Source organism: Felis catus, chromosome B4 (genome assembly GCF_018350175.1).
Source record: "Felis catus isolate Fca126 chromosome B4, F.catus_Fca126_mat1.0, whole genome shotgun sequence".
NCBI lineage: Eukaryota > Metazoa > Chordata > Mammalia > Carnivora > Felidae > Felis > Felis catus.
The window spans coordinates 127162405-127188769 of NC_058374.1; the positions used below are offsets into that span (position 1 = coordinate 127162405).

The window sequence follows — 26365 nt, forward strand, 5'->3', positions numbered from 1 at the left end:
CTTTTCACCCCCGAGAACTCTAACTTCCTCATCTTCAAAATGGAGGTAATTCTTGATCATGTTTCATCAGTGTTGTTGTGAGAACCAAGTAAACTATTTTATGTGAAGACAAGTAGGTTGCAAAAATGCCCACAAATTGACCCCCAGGTGGACAGCCCACTTTAGCAATGCAACAGGTGAAGGCCATGTATTTCCTGTTTATCTTTGCCACCTCTCTCTCCAATTGCAGCCCCTCTCCTGGTTTTGCTTGCCCACCTCAGAGATAGGAGCGGCAGATGGAAGCTCACAGAGGGCAAATGACCTAAACAGAGTCACACAGCCCACAAAGGTCAAAACCCAGATTGTTCTGGGATGCGAAGACTTGCCATCCTACAGTGCCCAGCCCCTGACATTTTCTACAACAGGTGACTCTGACTTTAGCTGAGAAGCATGACACAGATTACAGCAAGTTTCTAGAGTCACACAGTTACAGGAGGGTGGGACAAAATGCTGGTCCTCATCTCATGGAGCCGAAGAATGAATCTCCCGGACAACAGAGTGAGCAAAGCGATGAGTTTATTGAGGGAAAGTATGAAGCTCTAGAGTGAGAGCCCAAGTAGGGTCCCAAGTAGGTAGCCACAGAGGATTTCTGTTCCTGACTCTATGGGGACCTTATCAGAAAGTTTGTGAGACTCCATGCATGGTGGGTCTGGAATACTTTTACCCTTTTATTCCCCCAAAACCCCGCTTCTTCTTCAGCCTCCCGCTTGCAGCTGCAGCCTGCCTCCCTGAAGATCCCTGATATCGCCCAGCCTAATGTTAACCCTTTCCCCACCCAACACTGCCTGGGTTTATACTCTAACTACATCAGCTATGTGACCTTAAGAAAGATCATTAATTCTCCCCAAGGGGTAAAGTGGGAATAAGACTTCCCACATGGGGCTAAGTAAGCAAATTAACAGAAGGCTTTTAAAAAGTGCCTTGCACATAACAAGCGTTTTATGTTTGCCGTTGCTACAACCACTACTGTGTACTTAAGTATATAATAAGTGCTAAATGTTTTAAGCTGAGGAAGTAACACCCAAGAATGTGGTGAGATGTAATGGCGGAAGTATCTCCTTGAAATGACAAATCCGTTTTGGAGAAAGATTTAAAAGAAGAAAACCACAAACTTCTACCATTTGTCAGCTTTAAGACTATGGAACTTCAGGCAAAATAAAGACCTATGAAAATCCGCCTCTGACCCCTACAGTTCCAGTTTTATTTATTGCCTCCATGAAGCCTGCAGAGACCGTCCCACGCGGAACACTCCTAAAAAGCCCATTCAGGTCACACAGCGCGACCCACCCACGTGGAGTCCCCTCACGGCTGCTTCCGCTTCCACCCCTTTCCCCGCCCCTTTTCCATTCGGCGCCCTGGAATGACGTCAGAAGTGGGCGCGGACTCGCGGAAACCAGAGCCCGCGCGTGCGCCGTGCGCAGGCAGCGCACCCGGGCTTGGGCGCTGAGCGTGCGGGCTGGGAGTCGGCGGGAGTCTCAGTGCTGCTGGGGGCGAGTCTATAGCGTGAGGTGCCCTTGAGCTGAAGACCATGAACCGCAGCCGCCAGGTGACGTGCGTGGCCTGGGTCCGCTGCGGCGTGGCCAAAGAGACTCCGGACAAGGTGAGGCCTGGTCGCTGGAAGGTAGGGGGAGCGGGCTCTTCGCAGCATCCTCGGTCAGCCCCGCCTGGAGAACCGGGACCCTCTACATGCGGACTTGGCCTGGCTGCTGTGACTGGATGGGGTGAGGCCGGCTTTGGCCTGATTGTCGTGAGGAGGCCTGAGGCTCCCCAGGCCTGGGAGTTGGGGGCCGCGCCCCCTCACGGTCCCCTCCCCCGAGTCCAGCCCCACCCCCGAATTGGCCGGCACGTGGACCTCTTCGGTGGGAGGAGGGCGGGGTATTCCTCAGAGTGGGAAATCTCCCCAAAGCCTTCTTGACAGCACCCTGGCTTCGCGCACACCCCAGTGCGTTTTCAGGCATAACGGGAAGAGGGAGCACGTGTGTGAAACCACTTTCCACTCCTGCGTTCGGAGGAGTGAGCGGGAATGAGAGGTGTAGGGTAGGAAAACTGGTGTGGAGACCATGATGCCGTGAGGCCCGGAGTTGAATGAGGAATTTCCTGCAGCGATCCAAGTGAGATGTTGATGCGGCAGTGGGGGATGAGAGGTAAACGTGACACATTATGAAGGAAAAACCTACAGAAGTTACAGAATGAGTCTGTAGTGGAGGTATGACTTAAGTTGTTCAACTGATACTGACAAGTGCTTTCTGCGTTTTGGGCATTGTTCAGGGTCTGGAGATAGGCATAAACAAAACAGAAAGATTCCCGTCCTTTATGGAGTTGACAAGTGCATGTATGTCAGTGGGAGTAAAGGAAGGGGCGGGGCGTTGGATTGAATGAAATTGGGCCCGTGATGACCAGAGATGAGAAGTGATAGGAATGTAAGTGGCTGGGACGTCCAATTAACAGGAATGAGGGATTGGAATAGTCCCCGGGAGGTGTAAATTCCACCAAGGCACAGACTTGCTTGTTTTATTCACCAGTGTTTGGCTCCAGTGCATATTTATAACGGGGCCAGAAAATGATCTCATTAGAAGTTACTGAAGGAGGTAATAGTTGTTAGTAAAAAGGGATATATAGGCTTTTAAAGGCTATACGAGTTCCAAACATGTCAACATACTGGAACCACTTGGGGGCGCTTCAAAAAATACTGATGCCTAAGATGTCTGGCTGGCTCAGTTGGTGGTGCATGCGACTCTTGATCTCAGGGTCATGAGTTCAAGCGTCCCCCACCCCCTATTGGGCATAGAGCTTACTTAAAAAATACCGATGCCTGTGCCCCACTCCCAAATACGTGATGTAATTGGTTTGGAGTGTTAAAAGATTTCCCCCATGTGATTCTAATTGCCAACATGCTTGGGAACTGCTTGAAGAGTTTATAGGAAGAAGAGGTGAGTTTATGCTACAAAATCCCAGAGAAACCCAGATCAATGAGAATAATTAGAAAAATAAGTATCTTAAAAAGGGGGGGGCAGTGCCTGGGTGTCTCAGTCCGTTAAGAGTCCGACTTCAGCTCAGGTCATGATTTTGCGGTCCATGAGTTTTTGAGCCCCTTGTCGGGCTCTGTGCTGACAGCTCAGAGCCTGGAGCCTGCTTCGGATTCTGCGTCTCCTCTCTCTCTGCCCCTCCCCCACTAACACTCTGTCTCTCAAAAATAAATAATCATAAAAAAAAAGAAAGAAAAAGAATTATCTTTTAGTTAAACTTAAAAACCCTTAGTTTCTGGAACAATGGAATGTCACCCTCGAGGATTTCCATATTACTAGAGGTGGTTTAGTGCAAACTGAGTGGGTGACTGATTCATAGTCTTTTATCAAGGATCCCTACCATAAGCTGAGCATTGAACTATATGCATAAACACACAATGACAGGGTGGTTTCTGTCTTCAGGGAGCTTACAGTTTAGCACTGATGGGGTGTTTTTAAAGGTACTGAAGCACTGATTACGCAAAAGACTGCAGTTTTGAAGAGAATGATTCCAATTTTGTACAGGATCTCCCAAGTGGAGAGGGTCTTAAAGGCAGCTAGAAAGATGGAACTGGAGTGTGGGGCTAGAGAAGGGGGAGTTTGGGGTAAACCATTTGTAAGTGGTAGTTTTAGTCTTCAGAATGAATGAGCTTCACAAGAAAGCAACAGCATGATGAGTGAATCGTTGGCAGTGAGAACCAGAAAACGAGCAGGGGAGCAAGGCAAGGATGGTTTGTTTAGGAATACCCACAGGGAAAATGAGAAGTAACCAAGAAGAAAACAGAATAATTAAAAGAAATGAGATGGGCTATCATAGAAGTCAGTTTATGCAAGTCAGTCTTTTTTAGAAAGTCTGGGAAGAGGTAGACTGAGCATAATTTTTTTTTAACAGTTTGAGGTAGGAAAGGATGTAATTACATAAAGACATGTGAAAACTCCCATTTACAGTGAATTTAGAGAGTCTAGATTGAAGTTTAATTCTTGATGTCTTTTGAAGTTATATTTTACATTAGTTTGCAAACTTCTTTGTAATTCAGAGATTTAGAATGATTTCCTTAGCCATGTCTCAATGAAATGTTTGCTCTCTTACAGGTAGAGCTTAGTAAAGAAGAAGTAAAACGTCTCATTGCTGAAGCAAAGGAAAAATTACAGTAAGTTTAAGATTGTTGATAATCTGGGGCGCCTGGGTGGCTCAGTCGGTTAAGCGTCCGACTTCGGCTCAGGTCATGATCTCACAGTTTGTGAGTTCAAGCCCCGCATTGGGCTCTGTGCTGACAGCTCGGAGCCTGGAGCCTGCTTCGGATTCTGTGTCTCCTTCTCTCTCTGCCCCTCCTTAACTTGTTCTCTGTCTCTCTATGTCTCTCAAAAAATAAAAAAATAAAAAGATTGGTGATAATCTACTTTAGGTAGACTTTAAAGTCTAGGTGAAGTGGAAGTCTTAAACAGTGATGACAGGTGGTCTTGTTATTGAATGGTACCATTTGGGTGATTTCTTTATCTTTTTGTTCCCTTGGCATAGAGAAGAAGGTGGCAGTGATGAAGAGGAGACAGGCGATCCTTCGGAAGATGGCATGCAGAGTGCACGTACCCAGGCACGACCAAGGGAACCCCTGGAAGATGGTGACCCAGAGGACGACAGGACGTTGGATGACGATGAACTGGCCGAGTATGACCTAGATAAATACGATGAGGAAGGTGACCCAGGTTAGAATTCACTCACTTCTTCTGGTTTTTTTAATTTTTTTTTTTTAATGTTTATTTATTTTTGAGACAGAGAGAGACAGAGCATGAATGGGGGAGGGGCAGAGAGAGAGGGAAACACAGAATCGGAAGCAGGCTCCAGGCTCTGAGCCATCAGCCCAGAGCCCGACGCGGGGCTCGAACTCACGGACCGCGAGACCGTGACCTGGCTGAAGTCGGACGCTTAACCGACTGCGCCACCCAGGCGCCCCTTCTGGTTTTTAATCACAAGCTTCGTGTATTAGATCATGCTTCTAGTGTTGCAGACTTTTACTGTGAGATTTCGTTGTCCTTTATGCCAGTTAAATAATCTGGCTCAAGGCTCGGGAAGATCGTGTGTTTCCTAAACTAGTTTAGAAAATAAGTTAACCCACTGATTTAAAAATCTAAAAAAACCACAGTATCATATATTTTATTGTAAGTAGTGAATATAACCCGTAACTTGGGTTGGGGGATGGGCAGAATGGGTGAAGGGGAGTGGGAGATACAGGCTTCCAGTTATGGAATGAATAAGTCATGGGGAGGGGGATGAAAGTTACAGCATAGGGAATATAGTCGCAGGTACTATAATAGCATTGTATGCTGACCATCAGTAGCCACACTTGTGAGCATGGCATGATGTATAAGAGATGGGAAATCCCTGTGTTGTACACCTGAACCTAATGTAATACTGTGTTTCCACTATACCTGAATGAGAAAAAAAATTTTTTAATCTGTAACTCGTTTCTCTTTGTGTTAATGAGAGAGGAGTTATTACCCCCATTTTACAGAGAAAACTGAGGCTTACACAGATGAAGTAACATTACTAGTGTGACACAGCTGCTGAACAGTGGAGCTGAGGGTTGAACATTCTCTTGCTCTAAAGCCTTTATTCTCTCCGTGTGCTTCATTAGATGCAGAGAATAGTGTTTTCCTTCGGACTCGGGGTTGTGGGCCCCTAACCTTGCTCCCATCCTGCTAGGACAGAGTGCCATGGGAATACAAAGAAAGGAAGAGCTAACCCAACCTGCAGAAATGGCATTCAGAAACTGCTTCCTCGTTATCCCCACACTATGTGGACTGTTGGCTCTTTCTCATCCAGTTGAAATTCCCATGTCTGTTGCCGGTCAAATGTTCAAGACTGAATCGTCCTCTTCCTTAAAGCAGCTTCCCCCAACAATTAGAGTATCTTTCTTCTCCTGAGTTTTCCATTATTTGGGGTGTACTCTGTGTCACCCTTGCAGATAATGCCATAAGAGAATGCCAGTTGGAAGTACGTTTAGTGGAAAAGGCACAGTAGTGGTTCTTTCAGAGTCATATGGCAAATTAGCATATCAGCAGTTCTCAGAAATCTTGCAATAAAGAAGCCCATTTAACTTTGTGAAACTCACCATTTTTTAAATTTGATTTGGCCAGGCCACCCTTATTTGTATCAATTCTAGTGTTTTAGGGTAATTTTATCTCCACATTTTCAAGGCCACCTCTCTGTTGCACTTTTTAATAATGACTACAAGGAGCAAGTTAGAGAATCTGAGCAGAGTTGTAATATTTTCTAAGAGCTTCACAATTTAATTCTTTTATTGGAACATTGTGAATACCAAGACTATCAGATACTCAGTCCAAGATCACATGTAAATGGCTTTTAAATTCCTGTTGATTACTCAGTATTTCCTTTCCCGACTAGGGATGATCCAGTTAGTTATGAAATAGACAGTTGGCGTTTAGTCTAAATATTGGATACTGTAGGAAAATGCTTTCATCAAAATGACTTACTCGTTTCAATTTATGAATTTTTACAGATACTGAAACTCTTGGTGAGTCTCTTTTGGGTCTTACAGTCTATGGAAGTAATGATCAAGATCCTTATGTTACTCTGAAGGATACGGTAAATACTTACATGGCTTTTCTAATCATGCTTCTTAGTAAGTCTTTGGGAACCTTACCAAATATATGCTTCTAGTTAATGACTTTTTCTTCCCACTTAGGAACAATATGAACGTGAAGATTTCTTGATCAAGCCCAGTGACAATCTCATAGTCTGTGGCAGAGCTGAACAAGACCAGTGCAATTTAGAGGTGCATGGTAAGTGGGGGACATCGCTTGCAGAAAGGTCCTCTAAGATTAAAATAATCACTATAATAGTTGCTATTATGAGTTTTTAGGTGCCAGGTCCTGCTAGATTTCGTTTCAGTTACGTGGTTAATTACATATAGTCTACAGAAATTCTGGTCATTGTGCCTGGGCGTGTGTGGTCTGGTCTGTCACTTTGGTATCTGGCTTTATTTATGGAAATAGGTCTCCTGGAAGGTGCTAATGGGGTTTTTAAATCTTTTATCTGAACATTTTTGCCAGTTTTTCACTCCCCTCCTCCCATCCTCCCCCCACCCCCCACTGGAGAAAACCTAGAAGTAAAACAGAATGAAAATGCAGGAAACAATTATAGTCTCATTACCCTACGGTAACTTGTTGCCCTGGTTTTTTACTGCATTCTCTTTTTTGGGTATTTTCTCTCTATGTGGTAAAGATTACCTTCAAAAGACAGGTTTTTATCCTACTTTCCAGAGTCAATTCAAATATTTCCCTTTTTGCAAAACATTTTATTTCTTCCCAATAATTCAGTGCTAAGGTCTCCATTCCTCTGGTCACCTTTCCCAGTTCAAGGAATGTTTGTACCACTGCCAGAGGTGAATGTTTTGAATCTGAAGTACGCACTGACTTGAATTTTTCATTTTCATTTGGATTTTTGTATCAGATGTATTTAATGTTGATATTTATTCAACATTAAATAACTTTTTTTTAAAAAATAGACCTTCAAGATGTCTACAATATTCTGCCTTTAGATTTTCCCTTTTGCTTTTCTTGCCCCTTTTCCCGTGATCACATCCTCAGACATGTCTGTCCTTCTCCAACAGTCTTTTATTCATCTGTCTTTAAAATTCGAAGCCCTACAGATATTATTAGGCGAAGGCCTTTTATTATAGGAAACATAGCTGCATAGCTCAATAATTAAAATCTTTAGAGCACCTGGGTGGCTCAGTTGGTTAAGCATCCAACTCTTGGTTTCAGCTCAGGTCATGCTCTCATGGTTCCTGAGTTCAAGGCCCACCTCAGGGTCTGCACTGACAGTACAGAGCTGGCTTGGAATTCTCTCTCTCTCTCTCTCTCTGCCCTTCCATCTCTCTCTCTCTCTCTCTCTAAATAAATACACACACACACACACACACACACACACACACACTAACTAACTTAAAAAAAATTAGGGGTGCGTGAGTGGCTCAGTCAGTTATGTGTCTGACTTGGTTTCGGCTCGGGCCATGGTCTCACGGTTTGTGAGTCCAAGCCCCACATTGGGTTCTGTGCTGATGGCGCAGAGCCCGCTTGGGATTCTCTCTCCTCTCTTTGACCCTCCCCCACTTGAACGCACATGCTCTCCCTCACTCTCTCTGTCTCTCAAAAGTAAACATTTTAACATATATATGTTTTTTAAAAATTAAGATCTTTATGTTTAATGTTTTTTGACATCTTCTAGGTTACTTTGTCACTTATTCGATTTCATAGCTTGGATTTCTGGAACTCTTTAAGGCTGCCTGCAGGAAGGCTGTAGATTAAGCCATTTTAATCCCATAGCCCATTGTGGATCTATCTATAAAACGAAAAGGCTTTAAATAGCAGATACCTCAGTGTGAAGTTATTCTTCTAATGATCTTTGATCTTTATGTATTTCAAATGAAAACCATGTTGGTGAAATTTTTAAAAGACCATTTTTTTTTTTAAATGTTGGCTCTGTGCAGCTATATCTCGCCATCTCTCTCTCTCTCTTTTTAAGACCAATTCTAATTTCAGAAAATTGAAACTGTTCGCATTTGCCATCGATTTTTATACATTCTGTGTGAGCTTACTGGAGTCATTCCTTTGAATTTAGTATCAGGAGTTAAATAAAGCAGTTGCGTTCCCTCTTCCTTCTAAGCTAGGTCAGTAAGGATATATTTTATTTGGATTTGGTTGGATCTCCAAATTATTCAGCATATCTCTAATCAAGAATGAGTTCAAGGGGCGCCTGAGTGGCTCAGTCGGTTAAGTGTCCAGCTTTGGCTTAGGTCATGATCTCGTGGTTCGTGAGTTGGAGCCCCACAGTGGGCTCTCTGCCATCAGTGCAGAGCCTGCTTCAGATCCTCTCTGTCCCCTTCTCTCTCTGCACCTCCCCTGCTCATGCACATGTGCTCTCTTTCTCTTAAAAATAAACAAAAAAAAAAAAGAATTCAAAATTGCACTCTAATGCTGATCTGAATGTTGATTTGACATGGTTAAAAGAAGATTGTTTTGAAGCAGCCTTATCCTTTTTATCTAAAATGTAAGCTGAGTACATTGACCATCGTTGAGATTCTTGCAGGATCACAAGCTTATCATTTTGAACATATATCTCAATGTGAAGTCATATGGAAGTCCCATGACATGGAATCTGCTGATCCCAGGATCTATCCCAGATGCAGAAGTTTGAGGGCTTCTTTCTTTTTTAATTTAAATTCCAGTTAATATACAGTATAATATTAGTTTCAGGTATACAATATAGTGATTCAACGCTTCCATATAATACCTGGTGCTCATCACCACAAGTGAACTCTTTAATCCCCATCACCTATTTTACCCTTTCTCCCCACTCCCCCTCCCCTCTGCTAACCATCACTTTGTTCTCTGTAGTTAAGAGTCTTGGTTTGTCTCTCTTTTTTCTCTGTTGCTCATTTGTTTTGTTTCTTAAATTCCACGTATGAGTGAAGTCATACAGTATTTGTCTTTCTCCATCTGACATATTTCATTTAGCATGATGCTGTCTAGCTCCATCCATGTCACTGCAAATGGCAAGATTTCATTCTTTTTTGTGGTGGGGTAATGTTCTATTGTGTGTCACACTCTACATCTTTTGGGTTTTTTAAGTTTATTTTGAGCAAGGGAGGGGCAGAGAGAGGGAGAGAGAGAATCCCAAGCAGGCTCCGCGCTATCGACACAGAGCCCTCTGTGGGGACTCAGTCTCACAAAACGTGAGATCATGAGTTGAAATCAAGAGTCAGACTCTCAACCGACTGAGCCACTCAGGTGCCCCTATACCATATCTTTTTTATCCATTCATCAGTCAGTGTACACTTGAGCCATTTACATAATTTGGCTATCGTAGATAATGCTGCTATAAACAAGAGGTGTTATAAATAATAAGAATTCACCATAGCTGCACTTTCAGTTTCATGGAGGAAGACTTTATTAATTATAAGGGAAAGGAAGTATAAGTAAACAAGAGGGAGAGAATTACAGTAAACAAAGAGGGAGAGGTATAGAGAACAGAGAAGGCTTAATACATCAAGTCGGGTACTTATAATAGCCAACCTTCTGGCTGGGGAAGCCCAGCGGCGAACAGCCTGGTTGGAGTCCCAATTGAGGTTCCTGGGCAGAGCGTCCCCCAGGTGAGATTTCCAACTAGCTGCTCCCTAGGGGCAATATATATATATATATGTGTGTATATATATGTATATATGTATATATATATATATGTGTATATATATATATATATATGTATATATGTATATATATATACACACACACATACATACACACACACACACATACCACTCAGGTGTGATTTATGTTTAGTCATTAAGTTTGCCTAAGTGCAGTCCCAAGTAAGCTGTTTCTTCCTGTTTCTCTTATGGTATCAACAATCTTAGGAGCCCGGGTGTCTGCATATTCCTCTTCCCTCCCTGATCCATTCCAGGGGGACAGGCTAGTCTGGCTCAGGGAAGAATGTGAAGCACGTTAATCCCTCTTAGTGTCAGGAACAGAAGGGCCAGTTTTGATCCTGAGGCCAGATACAGAGTGTAAGCCAACTAAGCTCCCATGATTGTGTATGTGCGGCTCCAGGCGGAAATGCATAAGTCACACAACATCTGTACAGAACACCAGGGTGCATGTATGTATCACTTTGTATTAGTATTTTTGTTTTCTTTGGGTAAATACCTAGTAGTGCGATTGCTGGATCATAGTAGGGTAACTCTATTTTTAACTTTTTGAGGAACCTCCACACTGTTTTCCATAGTGGCTGCACCAGTTTGCATTCCCACCAACAGTGCAAGAGGTTCTCCTTTCTCCACATCCTCGCCAGTACCTGTTGTTTCTTACATCATTGTTTAGCCATTCTTACAGGTGTGAGGTGATATCTCATTGTAGTTTTGATTTGCATTTCCCTGATGATCAGTGATGTTGAGCATCGTTCCATGGGTCTGTTGGTCATCTGGATGTCTTTGGAAAAACATCTGTTCATCTCTTCTGCCCATTTTTAATTTGGATTATTTGCTTTTTGGTGTTGAGTTTTATAAGTTCTTTATATATTTTGGATACTAACCCTTTATCAGATACGTCATTTGCAAATACCTTCTCTCATTCTGTAGGTTGCTTTGTAGTTTGTTTTTTTTGTTTGTTTGTTTGTTTTTTTAGAGAGGGCAAGAGCGGGGAGAGGGTAAGAGAGAGAGAATCTTAAGCAGCCTCCACTCTTAGTGCGGAGTCCAACACGGGGCTCAATCCCACAATCCTGGGATTATGACCTGAGCCAGAATCAAGAGTTGGACGCTCAACCAACAGCCACCCAGGTGCCCCTGCTTTTTAGTTTTGTTGATTATTTCCTTTGCTGTGCAGAAGCTTTTTATTTTGATGTAGTCCCAGTAGTTTATTTTTGGTTTTGTTTCCCTTGCCTCTGGAGACATACCTGGAAAGTGGTCTGAGGAATCTTTAAAAAATCCTTGGCCTCTCTTAATAATGCTTCTTTCTAATAAAAAGCATATTTGGAGGAATTTCTGATTGGGTTCTATTTTATCAGTGTTTCATTATATAATTTTTGAAAGACTTTTTAGTCACTGATTTTAACAATATTTTTTGCTCCTTAACAGTATAACTGCGAATGATAAGGAGCTGATTCTTTTAGTTGTCCGATTCTAATAGTAGTCTCAAGAGCTTTATTTGCATTGTTGGTCTCTAAATATTAAAGAAGCAATTTAAAAAATAAAAGTAAGTAATTTGTGACAAGCTTTGAGATTTCTAAGTATGAGTTCTTTCTCCCCAGTATTATTTTCTGTTTCTTCTTATAAGCAGATAGACCTCTAAAAGATCGTAATGAAGTACTCCCTACGGAGCCCTTATATGAGTGTTTTCTGTAGCGGGCAGACCGGAAGGTAGGACCTTGTGAACGGTGCGCATGCAGAGTGCTCAGGCAGATGTCCATTCTCTGTCCTTGCTCCTGGCTCCTTGGAGCGCACCAGATGACAGGAATATATGAGATTTGCACAAGTTTTGCTGAGCAGTAACAACTTTGGAGGCTCCTTTTAATGCCATCAAATGTGTCTCACTTTAAGCCCATGGCTCCGGTAGGTTTAATAGGGAGAGTCTGTTCTTTTCAGTGGGATGTGATTTCTTATTCTCATGCAATAAAGTCTTATCCCAATATTTTCAGTTTATAATCAGGAAGAAGATTCTTTTTATGTGCATCATGATATACTGCTGTCTGCATACCCTCTAAGCGTGGAATGGCTGAATTTTGATCCTAGCCCAGATGATTCTACAGGTAACTAGAACAACTCAGATGGCTCAGTGTTCCTGTATGTGATTCCATAGCATAAGGCATGTGTCCTGTGTGAATGTTTTCACAGTTGATGATTTTTTATGAAGTTAATGTTACTTTATGAAGTTACATAGTTCTTAAAACACAATCACTTAGTTGTTTTGAGTCTGCATGTGTCTGGATGTCAGATAAAAAAGAGGTGGCTGCTCCACTGGGGGCAGAAGAACAGGGCCTGACAGCATTAGCCCCTGTAGAACTGGGTGAAGTTTAGAAAAAAAAAAAAAAAAAAAAGCCCAGCATAAAATAGCATGAAGTGTCCAGGAGTTTAATGGCGTGACTGTTTTCAGAAAATATCAAGTAAAACCAAAATGAAGAGAGAATTAGGTTCTCATGTTGGTGTTTTTGGCCACAGCTGCACATTACTAGTTGCACCCCCTTCTCCCTAAGAAAGGTGAAATCTGGTAATACTCCTACCTTACATCTTGTTGGCCAAGCTTATTCACATTTGTGATCTGATTAGATCTTCCTCCTCACAACGCGGGTGGAGGTGGCAGAGGGTTTTTGTTCTCCTGACTTAAGTGAGGACCCTGGGCCAAGAGACTGAGCCCTCGTTATTCAAATTATTGTCTAAGGACCAGCAGCACAGTATTGACATCACCTGGGAACTGGTCAGAAATGCAGACCTAGGGCCCCCCCGCTCAAGAATTTCTGAAACAATATGGATTTTAACAATATTCAGGTGGTAACACATGCATATGGAAGTCTGAGAGAAACCACTCTGAGCCGTTACTCAGTCTGCAGTACAGTATTTTTAATTATTTAAATCAAACACCTCGTTTCCTCCTGTAGGAAATTACATTGCTGTGGGAAATATGACTCCTGTTATTGAAGTGTGGGACCTTGATATAGTGGACTCTTTAGAGCCAGTCTTCACACTTGGAAGTAAACTATCAAAAAAGAAGAAAAAGAAAGGAAAGAAGGTAAACAAGTTAATTACTTAAAACTCCAATGACAGAGATAAATTTACTGGTTGGGAGGACAAAGAGAGCATACACTTTTTCAGGTAGAAACTTTGGTGGAACAGGACAGATAGTTATGAAGTTACTGTAGTTTCTGGTTTCAAAAAGCCCGTCCAAGGAAAAACTGATCTCTGATTCCACAGAACTTCCATTGGTACATTATACATCCTTACACAAAACAGTTTACTTACTCTTTGGTTATGATCCTTTTTGATAGGTGGTAACTATTCGTGCTAATATGCTGGTTTTGAACTTTTGAAAAATTTCTATTTAGCCTTTAGTATGTTGAATTCCAAATACCCATGGTATTCCTGTAGCTTTGAAAACTTGACTTTGGGGGTGGGGGGTGATATTTATAGAACTGTACCACCTAGATTAAGAACGACTACAGTTTCTCTTCTGTAAGGAGTATTTATCATGGGTCTCTAATAGGAAGACAAGGTATTTCTCTATCTAGGTCTTCAAGCAAGTTTGCTTAAGATGGAACAATAACCTTAAGATTGAAAGAATCTTTCAAATTAACCCATCAATTACAGGGGGCACTTTAATACAAAAAGTAACTAAACAATTATTACAGAGTTCCTCAGCAGAGGGGCATACCGATGCTGTCCTGGACCTTTCTTGGAATAAGCTGATCAGGTAAAAAGCAATAACATTTGGAGGATTGTTAGAGACTGTAACCACTGTCCTCTCACCTCATGCCTACACCTGTCTCTGTGTTGTGCGTTGGGGGTCTCTGTGTCCATGTCTTCTTTCCCTTTCCTGCAGTATGTCCACTTGAAGGCAAGAGCTCTGTTGTCTGTATCCTTGCGGCCCCCACACCACCTGCCAGCTCTACGCTTGGTGGGCGTTCGGGCTCGCTACATACGTGGCGAGCAGGTGCCCTCTCCAACACCACTGGAAAAGTTGTGTGTGTTGCGGCACCCACGGTGCCAAACTGTATCTCTTCCTGGGAGACGTTGCCCTCACTTCATTTAGTTTTCACAAAATCTCACCCACATTTCTTAAAATTTATGTAATTGTGGTAAAATATACATAATATTTACCATTTTTAACTATGTTTTAAGTGTATGGTTTATTGTTATGCAGCCATCATCGTCATCCAACTCCAGAACTTTTTTCGTCTTCCGAAACAGAAGCTATGTGCCCTTGAAACCAGCTCTCCATTCTGGCCACCCCCAAGCCCTACGACCCACCACTCTACTGTGTGTCTCTGAATTGACTCCTCCGATTACCTCATACGGGTGGAATCCCGGTACCTGCCCTTTTGTGACTGGCTTCTTTCACTTAGTGTGAGGTCATCCATGTTGTAGCATGTGGCCAGCTTTCCCTCCTCTTTAAGGCTGAATGCTACTCCATTGTACATATAGCCCACATTTTGTTTGTCCATAAATCTGTCCATGGACACTTGGGTTGCTTCTGCCTCCTGGCTGTTGTGAATAATGCTGCTGTTTTGCACATTGGTGTAAATAACATGGGTGTACCAATATGTGTTTTCAGTCCCAGATTTCAATTCTTTTGAGTATATACCCAAAAGTGAAATTGCTGGATCATGTGGCAATTCTGTTTACCTTTTTGAGGACCACTCTTCAAGTGCTTATTGGCCACTTGTATATCTTTGGAGAGATGCTGACTCAAGTCCTTTGCCCCATTTTTGAATTGAGTTGTTAGGGGTTTTTTTTATTGAGTTGTAATTCTTTATTCTGGATAGAATCCCTCATCAGATTTACGATTTGCAAATATTTCCCCCCATCTGGTGGATTGCCTTTAACTCCTTTGATAGTGTTCTTTGATGCACAGAAGTTTTAAATTTTGATGTAGTCCATTTATTTTTACTTTTGTTGCCTGTGCATTTAGTGTTCTATCCAAGAAGTCTTTGCCAAATCCTTGTCATGAAGCTTTTCCCTTAAAAGTTTTACAGTCTTGGGCGCCTGGGTGGCTCAGTCCATTAAGCATCTGACTTCGGCTCAGGTCATGATCTCACGGTTCACGAATTCAAGCCCTGGGTCAGGCCCTTTGCTGACAGCTCAGAGCCTGGAGCCTGTTTCGGATTCTGTGTCTCCCTCTCTTTCTGCCCCTCCCCCACTCATTCATTTTTATCTCTCTCTCTCTCTCTCTCAAAAATAAATAAAAACGTTAAAAATAAAAAAGTTTTACAGTCTTAGCTCTTGGGTTTAGGTGTCTGACCCATTTTGAGTTAATTGTTACATATGGTTTAAGGTAAGAGTTCCACTTCTTTTGCATGTTTCATATGCATATCCTTTATATTCATCCTTAACAGTTACCCCAAAAGACCATTTTCCTAATAGCATAGTCGGCTTGAGGGGCTACTAAGGCAAAGAAGGTAAGCATTAGGTTGAGGGGTAAAAACAAACTGGGTTGTCCGGAGCACATTTTCTTAGCATTTCTATTACACAGGATACTTTGGAATTGTGAGCATTCTGGGGAGGATCCCAGCATGCTAGCTTACCAAGGGACATCTGCATCTCGTTTGTGTTCGGACCTCTTTAGAGTTAGAACCTTTTGGTGAAATGGACCCAAGAAAGTTATGTAGGTTAGTATCTCCCAAACTTAACCTGCCAGTCAGAATCTTCTGGGTGACCCTTTAAGGTACCAGTTTCTAGGCTCTCATCCTCTCAAGATTGAGTCAGATCTGGAGCAAGGGACCAAAAATCTGTTGTGCTTTGTTTTATTTTGTTTCTGAAAGCTTCTCCAGGCTTTGTCTAAATTGGGCCTGTTCCTGATGAATGGGCAGATAAATAAGAGATCGAATATGAGTGTACCGTGCTTTGAGGAACCTGCTCATTTACAGATCTGAGCTGTCACAGTAATTACAAAAACTAAATTTTTATTATATAGCAGCTGTTACTTTGGGTAACTGGATGTTTGTTCTGATGGAACAGCCCCTCATCATCAAGCTGATTCCACAGTCCCTGTCCCCAGCCACGGTGGCTCCCTTTTCCCGCTCACATTCTGCCAGCCCCCCTGCTCCTGTCCCGCCCCCTCTGCGCTCACGTCTCCCTCACTGCAGTGCCTCATGTGTCTTCATCCCGAAACTCTTCTGCTTTCTCCATCTTATTTTAGACCTGGGTCTTCCTTTACCCTTTCTTTACCAAAAAGGTGCAGAATGCTTTTAAATACTTTCCATCTTCTGGTGCATAGGGTTTGGGATCATGGTGAAGAACAACATGCTGATGTTGTCTTTGTTGGGGACCTTGGTTTCTCCTAAAATGCTCCCAGTGACCAAATGCATGTTCTCTGCTCGTACTCTTATTGAAGAGTGCTCTTCTTGGGAATGGGTAGCAATTGGGAGTTTTGTGGGGATGTTTATTTTTAAGCCTCATACAAGAAGAATTTTAATGTGGAAGGAATCTCAGATGTTTGAGAAAGGACTGGGATGAGAAACAAATGTACCGTAAAATTCTTAACTTTCTGCTGTTGGCAGTCATTGAATATAAATAAAATATTGGGAATTTAACATTTAGTCTGTGACATGCCAAGGACTTAAAACATTAATGGCTTGTTTATGGGACTTAATGTTAGAAGGTTTGAAATTCATTGAGTAGGGGAAAAAGCTAACATGATCTGAATACACATGATCATCTTAAAGAGAACCCTACCCGTGTCACTCAAATGGGAGTAATAAAATTGAAAGCAGTTTGTATAATGGAAATACTTCTTGAGGAAATAATCAAAAATGAACCCATTGACATTTTAACAGCATACTAGTTTTCTGAACAAATACTACTCTCACTAATGACTTGATTCTGTATCAAGCCATGTCACACTAGATATTGAAGAATGAGCTTTCAATTTCAGGAATATCTATATTTTTACAAGGAGAAAAGGCAGGCAGCTAACATCAGGGGCCTACTGTATTCCGGTCATTCAGCCATGTGCTTGAATAGTAATAACTTTAAATTGATTGTAGCATTCTCATTGGTAGGCAAGGGGGTGTGACTGACTTTTAAGTCTTTAGCTAAGTCTTATAGCTAATAAATGGCAGCACCAGAAATCCGTCTCAGGTTTCCTGGGCTCCAAGCCTGTGTTCACTTGTAGAACCACATTATTAGTGCTTGATCCCTAAGAGATAGGCAAATTGGTTTTTCCTATTAATAGCATTTAATGCTTTTTTTGTAAAAAAAAAAAAAAAAAAGTTGAGGTATAAATTTACATGTCCTAAAATTCACTCTTTAAAGTGTGCAATTCAGTGATTTGGAGTATATTCCCAAAGTTGCACAACGATCACCACTGTCTAATTCCCTAACATTTTTATCCAAAAAGCAATCCAAACCATTAACAGTCATTCCTCATTCTCTTGTCCTTCCAGCCCCTGGCAACCACTGATCTTTCTGTCTCTATGGATTTGACTGTTCTGGACATTCCTAGAAATGGAATCATACCATATGTGGCCTTCTGGGTCTGGATTCTGTTACTTTGTATAATCTGTTCAAGGTCCATCCTATTGTAGCATTTATCAGTACATCATTCCTTTTTATTGCTGAATAATACTCTCTTGTGTGGATATACCGTATTTTGTGTATCCATTCACCAGTTAATAGACATTGGTTTGTATTTGCCCTTTGCCTATTATGAATAATGCTACTGTAAACATTCATGAACAGATTTTTGCACAGACCTGTGTTTTCATTTTCTAGGATATATACCTAATTGCTAGGACATACTGTAATGTGTGTACCGTTTACATTCCCACCAGCAAGGTAGCTAATTTTTCTGTTTTGCTGGCACTTCTTGTTTGTCTTTCTCGTTATAGTCATCCTGGGAGTATGATGGTATCCCATGTTTTCATTTCCCTAGTGAACAACTTTTCACATGCTCACCGGCTATATAGATCTTTCGAGAAATGTCTGTTCATATTCTTTGCCCATATTCTAATTGTGTTATTTGTCTTGTATTTAGTTGAGAGTTCTTTATATATTCTAGAATCAAGTCCTTTATTATCAGATATATGATTTACAAATACTTTCTCCCATTCTGTGGATTGTCTTTTCAATTTCTTGATGGTATCATTTGCAATACAAAAGTTTTTCATGTTGCTGATGTTTCATTTATTTATACCTTTTGTTGCTTAGGCTTTTTGTGTCATATCTGAGAAACCATTGCCTAACCCGGGGTGCAAAGATTTATACCTCTTTTCTTCTGAGAGTTCTATAGTTTTAGCTCTTACATTGGCAGGTCCATGATCTCTTCTGAGTACAGTGTGAGATAGGGGTCTAACTTCATTCTTTTGTGTGGGGATATCCAGTTGTCCCTGAACTATTTGTTGAAAATACTGTTCTTTTCCCCACTGACCGGTGAATGATACGAACCTTCTTGTCAGAAACAAATGACCACAAGTTTGAGGGTTTATTCTTCATTCTATTCTGTTCACCTGTGTGTCTGTCCTTAAGCCAGTAGCACATTGTTAGGATTATTGTGGCTTTTCAGTCCATTTTGAAATCCAAACTGTGAGCTTATCAATTTTGCTCTTCTTTTCCAAGATCATTTTGGCTATTCTGAGTCCCTTGCATTTTCATATGAATTGAAAAACCAGCTTGTTCATTTTCTGCCAAAAAAAAAAAAAAAAAGTTTGCAGGGATTTTGAAAGGGATTAATTGAACCTAGATCAGTGTGTAGATGGCAGAATTTCTGTCTTAGCAACATTGTCTTCCAATCCATGAACATAGGATATCTTTCCATTCATCTAGATACTCTTTCTTTCAGTAATCTTTAGTTTTTTAAATTTGAATTCTTTTTAAAATGTATTCTTAAGTGTTTCATTCCCTTTGTCGTTATTGAAAATGGGATTCTTACATTTAGTGCTCTTGACTTTAAAAAAAGATTACCTGATTTTTCTCCTCCCTTTCTCAGAAACGTGTTGGCAAGTGCATCAGCTGACAACACTGTAATTCTGTGGGATATGTCCTTGGGGAAACCAGCAGCTAGCCTTGCCGTACACACAGACAAGGTATGGTGATTGAGTGGATAAAATGGATTCTAAAAAAATCTGGGACACATATTGGCTACAAATAATCCCAAACATTTATGTATGGCTTTTTGTGAATTACAGAATGCTTTGACATACTGTCTTAGTGGATCCTCACAGAGCCCCATATGATATAATTAATTACCCACCTTAGAGATGAAGACAAAAAGATGAAGTGACTGGAAACACTAGTACATTATAGCATGTTTACCGAGACCCTAAAAAGAGACAGGGGTGTCAGTCACCAGATGAGGTTAAAGAATGTAACAGATGTGTTACTGCAGAACTCGGGGATCTAATGTGCTGGTGTACATTGTGGGGCTTCCGGAGTGTGTGGAGTTGTCCAGGTAAGCTTGGCCACTCCCTGTTTTGTTCTGCACATATTTAGCATTTGAGGGACATGTGCATTCTGTGAAACACAACTTGAGAAATGCTGCATTATGTCTTTTAAGTGACTGCTTTTATTTGAAAATGTGTTTTGTCCTTTTGACTATGTAGTACGTTTGTTTCTTTAACTAGTACTACATTTCAAAGGAAAAATTTATGGAAACATTGCCAAATTGATTCTGTTGAGTATTAAGCAGTTTTACCAAAACCAAACAAACATAGATCTGTTTTTATGTTTCCTTCTTTTAGGTCCAGACTCTGCAGTTTCATCCATTTGAAGCACAGACTCTGATTTCTGGATCCTATGATAAGTAAGAAAACACTGCAGGAGTTGTCCCTGTTGTTTATATCCTCTTGATATGATTTAAAAAGTATCACTTGATGTTCAGAATATATTACTGAGTGTTTAAACTTGTAGTAATACTTAGTTTTCCCTTTCAACTTTGGTTCTTTCAGTCTGCATGGGAATGTGTTTTTGTCATAATAATGTAGTTCCTAACTAGCAGCTGCTTTGATTTTTAGACGGTGTATGAGTTAGCCATTGCTACGAAACAAGCTATCCCAAAATTCAGTGACTTAAAATAATAAACATTTATTTCCTATACCACTGCAACATTGAGCTAATCCAGGCTAGATTCAATCGGAGGTCTGCTAATCTTGGCTTGTTTTGGTAGGGCCATGAAGATTCATCTCTCCTTGTGTTTCACATCCTCGTGGGACCAGTGGGCTAGCCCACACATGTTCTCAGGCTGAGGTCAGAAGCTTAAGCAGGGATACCAGGCCTCTTGAGACCTAGGCTCAGAACTAGTATACTTCTGTCTTGCTTTCTTGGCCGAATGAGATCACATGGAGCAGGAAATGAACTCTGCCTTTATGAAAGGATTCCAACATTATTGACCGAGGGCATGGATTTAGGGAGAGATGAAGAGTTAGACCCATTACAGTCCATCACAGAGGGTTTCTAGTCATGTGTCTGCATCTTTTTATGGATTGGGTCTGAAGGTAGAGATAGCTAATAGAAGCAGAAACCAATTAGCAGTCTTTGATTCCTCCTTTTTTTTTTTTTTTTAATCTATTTTGAGAGAGAGCGAGCGAGCCCAAGCAAGTGTACTTGGGGAAGGACCAGAGAGAGAGGCAGAGAGATAATCCCAAGCAGGTTCCACACTATCAGCGTGAAACCCGACGTGGGGCTCATACCCACAAACCAAGAGATCATGACCTGAGTCAAAGTCAGATGCTTAACTGACTAAGCCACCCAGGAGCCCCAGGGTCCTTATTTTTTTGAAGAGTGATAGGTTTATATTTTTTGGTTGGGATTCATTCAGAATCACAAAGGGTGTATCCATTAGCTTCCCCCAGCACAGAAACCTACTTGTAGAGAGTAAATGTAGCTCAAACATGGGTTATCTGGCTCTGAGCACTGCTGGGAAAGGGGAAATTAAGAAGTTGTCCTGTCTTTTGCAGATAGGATTCATCTTGTAAGTGGAGGGGTCAGCCTGGAGACAGTTAAGACTACTGTGATATCCAGAGCCACCAATGCCTTCAAGTGATAGAACCAGAGTCTGCCAGTTAGTGAAAATCAATTCCTCTTTTCTGCTTTTAGAACCTTAAAACTGTCTGGATCTCGAGTTCGCAGGGATGTTTTATTACCATTTCATTATAAATAAACATACAACATATAGAAGAATTGAACTCTTAAAACCCTGACTTTGCTTGTCTGTGTTCAGGTCAGTGGCTTTGTATGACTGCCGAAGTCCAGATGAAAGCCATCGGATGTGGCGTTTCAGTGGGCAGATTGAGAGAGTGACTTGGAATCACTTTTCACCTTGTCATTTTTTGGTAAGACTACATACTACTGTTTTGCTTATCCAGGTTGCTAATGACTTATTTTTTTAAGTTTATTATTTAGAGAGAGAGAGACTATGGGGGGAGGGGCAGAAAGAGAGAGGGAGGGAGGGAGAATCCCAAGCAGGCTCCACACTGCCAGCACAGAGCCTAATGCAATGCAGGGCTTGAACTCAAGAACCTTGAGATTATGACCTAAGTGGAAACCAAGAGTCGGACGCTCAACTGACTGAGGCTAGGCGCCCTAGTAACGACTCATTTTAATTCCACGGTAGAGAAAATTTCTGAAAAGCTTTTTCTGTTGTTTTGTTTTCTTGAGTAGGCTCCATGTCCAACATGGGGCTTGACCTCATAACCCTGAGATCAAGAGTTGGCATGCTCTGCCCGCTCAGCCTGCCCTGTTTTTCTGTATTAATCTTGTGAAGTATTTAGATCTAAAGATAAAAATAATATTCCACTGACATTTCAATCCATGGAGAAATAACATCCCAGCTTTCATCCAGAAGATTAAAGAAAGTGTGGCACATCCATATAGTTCCTAACTTTCGTAAAGTACATATCTAGTGCTTTATAAATGAGAGAAAAACCGCTTTCTTAAACATGTGGACAGTTTTAATAAGGTTCCTGAAACAGTGATTCTGAGAACATTTAATCTCAAAGGTGCTCAGAGGTGCAGTGTCGCTCCCAGCTGTTACCTGAAGCCAGACTCCACTTAACTGTGATCGGGAGTGAGGTCCCGGTTGTATTTGAATGCCGTATTGTACATTGGCTCTCGACACTCCAGCACACATTTCCTGAGGTTATTTGCTGACAAGTTGTCATTGGTACTAAAATCACAAATATTTAGGAAGATGGGAAGGGATTACAATAAAATGGTGTAACCACCTTCCCATGCCTCCCAAGGATGAGACTTCTGTCCTCTTCTGTTTTTGTCCCCTTCCGCAGCCCTGGCTTCAAGACTGAGTCACTTGTCCTTTTTTTCTCCTTTTCCTCTAATGGCTCTTTTGCCCTCAGCCCATATATAGGCTCAAGTCTCTCCCATCCTTGACTAGGTCTGTCTCTACCTAGTCTGTCCCTTTCTTGGAAGTGTAACAACCCCTTACTGCCTTCCAGTCCTTAGCAGATTAAACCTTTCCACCAAAATGTTGACACCATTCATCACTTTTCTTCAGAAACACAATTTCCTTGGCTCCTCTGACCTTTGTTATGCCCTTCTCCCTCTGATTCTTCTGTGAGTTCCTCCTCAACATGTACCTTAAATGACTGTGCCCCCCACCCCACCCCAGGCCTCTGTTCTCTTGGATCTCACCTCTGCTTCCACATCTCTAACTGTAGTCCATACCATGACCAGCACTTTGTCCTCATACCCAACTGCAGAGTTGTCTAAGGTGGATTAGTTCACGTAGGAACAAATTCAGCTTGTCCACAAGTAAATTTTGTAATAAGCTCCTCAGGTAATAGCTGGGTTTCATTATAACTTACATTGTTTACCCATTGCTAAGTTTTATTGCCATGTCGCATGATCTTGCCCATCTTCTACTCTTTCCAGGCCAGCACAGATGACGGCTTTGTGTATAATTTGGATGCACGTTCAGATAAGCCAGTTTTTACACTCAATGCACACAATGATGAAATCTCCGGTGAGCAAGAATAGTGTTTCATTTCTTGTAACTTAATGATAAAGTAAATCTTTATGTCAGAGTCTGAACTGATCTTTTATCTTCCTTTAGGTCTTGATCTAAGTAGTCAAATCAAGGGCTGTCTTGTGACAGCATCAGCAGACAAATATGTGAAAATCTGGGACATATTAGGAGACAGGCCAAGTCTGGTTCACTCTAGAGACATGAAAATGGTAAGACTCTCTCTGGGCACTTTTTCTGCTTTTGACCTGTATTGTCATCTTTCCCTAGGAATCACTGCCTTAAAGAATGTGGATTTGTTGGGAAGTTAATTTTGAGCTTAGTTCAATTTGGTGCCAGGTTTATGACTTAATCTTTGATTTCCCTTATCTGGCTCCTTTCCCACCTGACACGATTAACAGTTGCTTGGTAAGAAGAGTGGAAAGAGGCTTGTCTGGGACTCAAGTGGAATGGCCATGGTTTTTTTTTTAACTCTAAATTGAGGACCATCCCAGGAAAGCTTGGACCGTTAGGGCATTGCAGCTATTAGGGTCAGCTTATTTAAGTACTGCCTCTTTGCATAACTAGTTTTGACTACACTGAAATTGATTAGCATGTAGTAGGAAAAATTCAGAAATAACCAGAATTCATTTAGCAAATATTTAAATGCCAGGCACTGAGTTATATAATTGCATATGTAGATGTTTACAAATGTATGTGAGAAGGTAGGTTACAGACACAATTATGTGGTACTATCCCATGCTTATATTTAAATGCTTAAGTCCTTACGAGACCTTGTCCCAAAACATGATGGTGATTATCTTAGTGATTTTTATACTTTTTCGTGTTTATATTTTCCATAATGTATATGCATTACCTAGTAATAAAGGTAAAAAATTAGAAGTTTAAAATGATTCAGTGGTGACTCACGGTAACATCGTTGCTTAAAAGGGAAAATAAAGTTTCTGGGAATACTGAGATTAGAGACCTGAGCGGTCAGAGTGCACATATCCTCACAGAACAGCCGTATCATGCCGAACTTGTCTGGCTTCATTTTGTAATATTCCTTCCACCTTGACTCTGAACTACTTCATAGGCTTAAAAGAGATACCGGTGAATTGGTTCTGTTACCATTCAGATAGGTTCATATAGATAGGAACAGGGCTTTACATTGGGGTTTTTTGGAAAGACTGAAATCATTAACCTTCTGTTTTCTTCTTCCCAGGGAGTTCTCTTCTGTTCTTCCTGTTGCCCCGATTTGCCATTTATTTATGCTTTTGGAGGTCAGAAGGAAGGACTTCGGGTCTGGGATATAAGCACAGTCTCATCAGGTAAGAATCTTAATTTCCTTTTTCTGAACGAGTTCTCTGTGGGCTAACACAGAGTGTGTGGCTCGAGTATATTCGGTAGATCCAGTGTTCATCCTATAATATAGTCTGCTTGGGAAATAGTCAAGATCACATTTAATTTGGAGATGTTCATATTCACAAATAAATTTGTCTTCATAATTTAAATGTAAACTGCTTTAAAAATATTTTATGACGAAATTTGAATTTCTAGAAAAGCTGGAAGGAAATGTAACATGGTCTCAAAGAACAGCCCTCCCCTTCCCAGTGTGAATCATCTGCCTTTTCTCAACTACTTCGTACAAAGTCCTGCCTTCCTCAAGAGACCACTCACCTCCCTTCAGGGGAACCTGGCCGCTTATTTATTATTTGGAGTTAATCTGGTTTGTCCTATAAACACAGAAGACATAGCTCCACTGATTCCTGAATCTTCCATGTAGAGAAAAGGTCCTAAATCCATAAAAAGTTCTCTACTGGTTATGATACAGAGAAAGATGAAAGAAGAGACACTTTATCAAGGTGGATTACATAATCCAGGACAAGACAAAACACAGAATAAATGGTAGACCAATCTTAAAACACGATTAACATCATTTAGAATGTTACCTTGGACTTCTTGGTAATTTCATTTCCCATTTATAAAGCATTAAATATATTTTCATAAACTAATTTCCACACTAGGGCAGAGAATCATACTGTTCATCTCTACATCTCTATTTTATATTATAGGTTCTTAATCTTCTGATCTGGTAATTTCTTAACTATTTGTGTTTTAGTAAATGAAGCATTTGGAAGACGAGAGAGGCTTGTTCTCGGCAATACAAGAAGTTCATCTATTAGTGGCCCTTTTGGGAGCAGGAGCTCAGACACACCAATGGAGTCTTAATGAGGATCATAAACTTTTTATTACTTTAACTCCGCTTTTTAAAAAGCTAGCCTAAAAACATCCATGTATGGCCACAGCCATGTAGTGACTGAAACAAATTTCATCTTCTGCCAGACATTCTCCTGCAGCTATGGGGCAGCACAAACAGGGTTGATCTTTGTGCTTGCCTTTTAAATGTGGTGTTTAGGGCTCCCACTGCATTTCTTAAAGAGGGTAATAAAAACAAAAAAAGTATTTAAAAAATAATTCCTTAAATATGCCATCGTGTCATAGGTAACCTAGGTTTGTAAAATAGTCATTTATGGAATTTTAGAAGAACAATGATTTGGCCAAGATTTCACACTAGCCATGAACACCCAGGAATTGTTCTTCCTGAGTTGATTGTTCTCCAGTTGATGTTCATGATTTCAGAAATGTTCTCTATGCTACTCGTAAAGTTTAATCACTAAATTAAAAGTGGCCTGCCTTCCCCCCCCCCCCCCCAGCATGGTATTCATTGTTATCAAAGACAGGGGCACAACATTATGATGGTTTATCAGTCCAACAAGAGGCTAGAACATCCCTAAATATCACAACCTAAATATATAAAGCAAATATTAGACCTAAAGGGAGAAATAGTAATACAACAATAGTAGGGGACTTTGGCCTTAACAGACATGTACAGAACATTCCCTCCAGAAGTAACAGAATACACATTCTTCCCAGGCACACACATCACATGTACCACAGAAAGCTTTAATAAAAAATAATTTCCACACTAGGGCAGAGAATAAATTGCAGAAAATTGAAATACCAAGTATCTTTTCTGACAATAGTATGAAACTAGAAAATTACATGAAGCAAACTGGAAATTTTTCAAATATGTGGAAATTAGATAACAGGCTACTGAACAGCCAATAGATCAAAGAAGAAATTAC

The 26365-nt window shown here is 41.1% G+C and overlaps 1 protein-coding gene and 1 long non-coding RNA gene across 2 annotated transcripts; one reads left to right on the forward strand and one right to left on the reverse strand.

The window, feature by feature from the left end:
• The first annotated feature begins 1432 nt into the window (after nt 1-1432).
• PWP1 (PWP1 homolog, endonuclein) lies at nt 1433-25929 on the forward strand. The gene is made up of 15 exons (XM_003989210.5): nt 1433-1639; nt 4137-4195; nt 4564-4748; nt 6563-6648; nt 6749-6845; nt 12253-12363; nt 13210-13340; nt 13957-14018; nt 19251-19347; nt 20002-20063; nt 21480-21591; nt 23147-23237; nt 23328-23449; nt 24442-24547; nt 25339-25929. The coding sequence occupies exons 1-15, from the start codon at nt 1568-1570 to the stop codon at nt 25446-25448; spliced, it is 1503 nt and encodes a 500-aa protein (XP_003989259.1). The 5' UTR covers nt 1433-1567; the 3' UTR covers nt 25449-25929.
• Nucleotides 18387-20895, reverse strand: LOC123386721. Its single transcript, XR_006601072.1, has 2 exons — nt 19515-20895; nt 18387-18945 (listed from the first exon to the last, which is right to left on the reverse strand). It is a non-coding gene; the product is annotated as an uncharacterized LOC123386721 (long non-coding RNA).
• Nucleotides 25930-26365: the final 436 nt, after the last annotated feature.

What these genes read in the sequence shown, in the direction of transcription:
- PWP1 (XM_003989210.5), top strand. Translation starts at nt 1,568, where the DNA reads ATGAACCGCAGCCGCCAGGTGACGTGCGTGGCCTGGGTCCGCTGCGGC. An exon ending in GAAGCAAAGGAAAAATTACA is followed by an intron (nt 4,196 to 4,563) that starts GTAAGTTTAAGA and finishes CCCTTGGCATAG; the next exon opens with AGAAGAAGGTGGCAGTGATG. An exon ending in ACTCTAGAGACATGAAAATG is followed by an intron (nt 23,450 to 24,441) that starts GTAAGACTCTCT and finishes TCTTCTTCCCAG; the next exon opens with GGAGTTCTCTTCTGTTCTTC.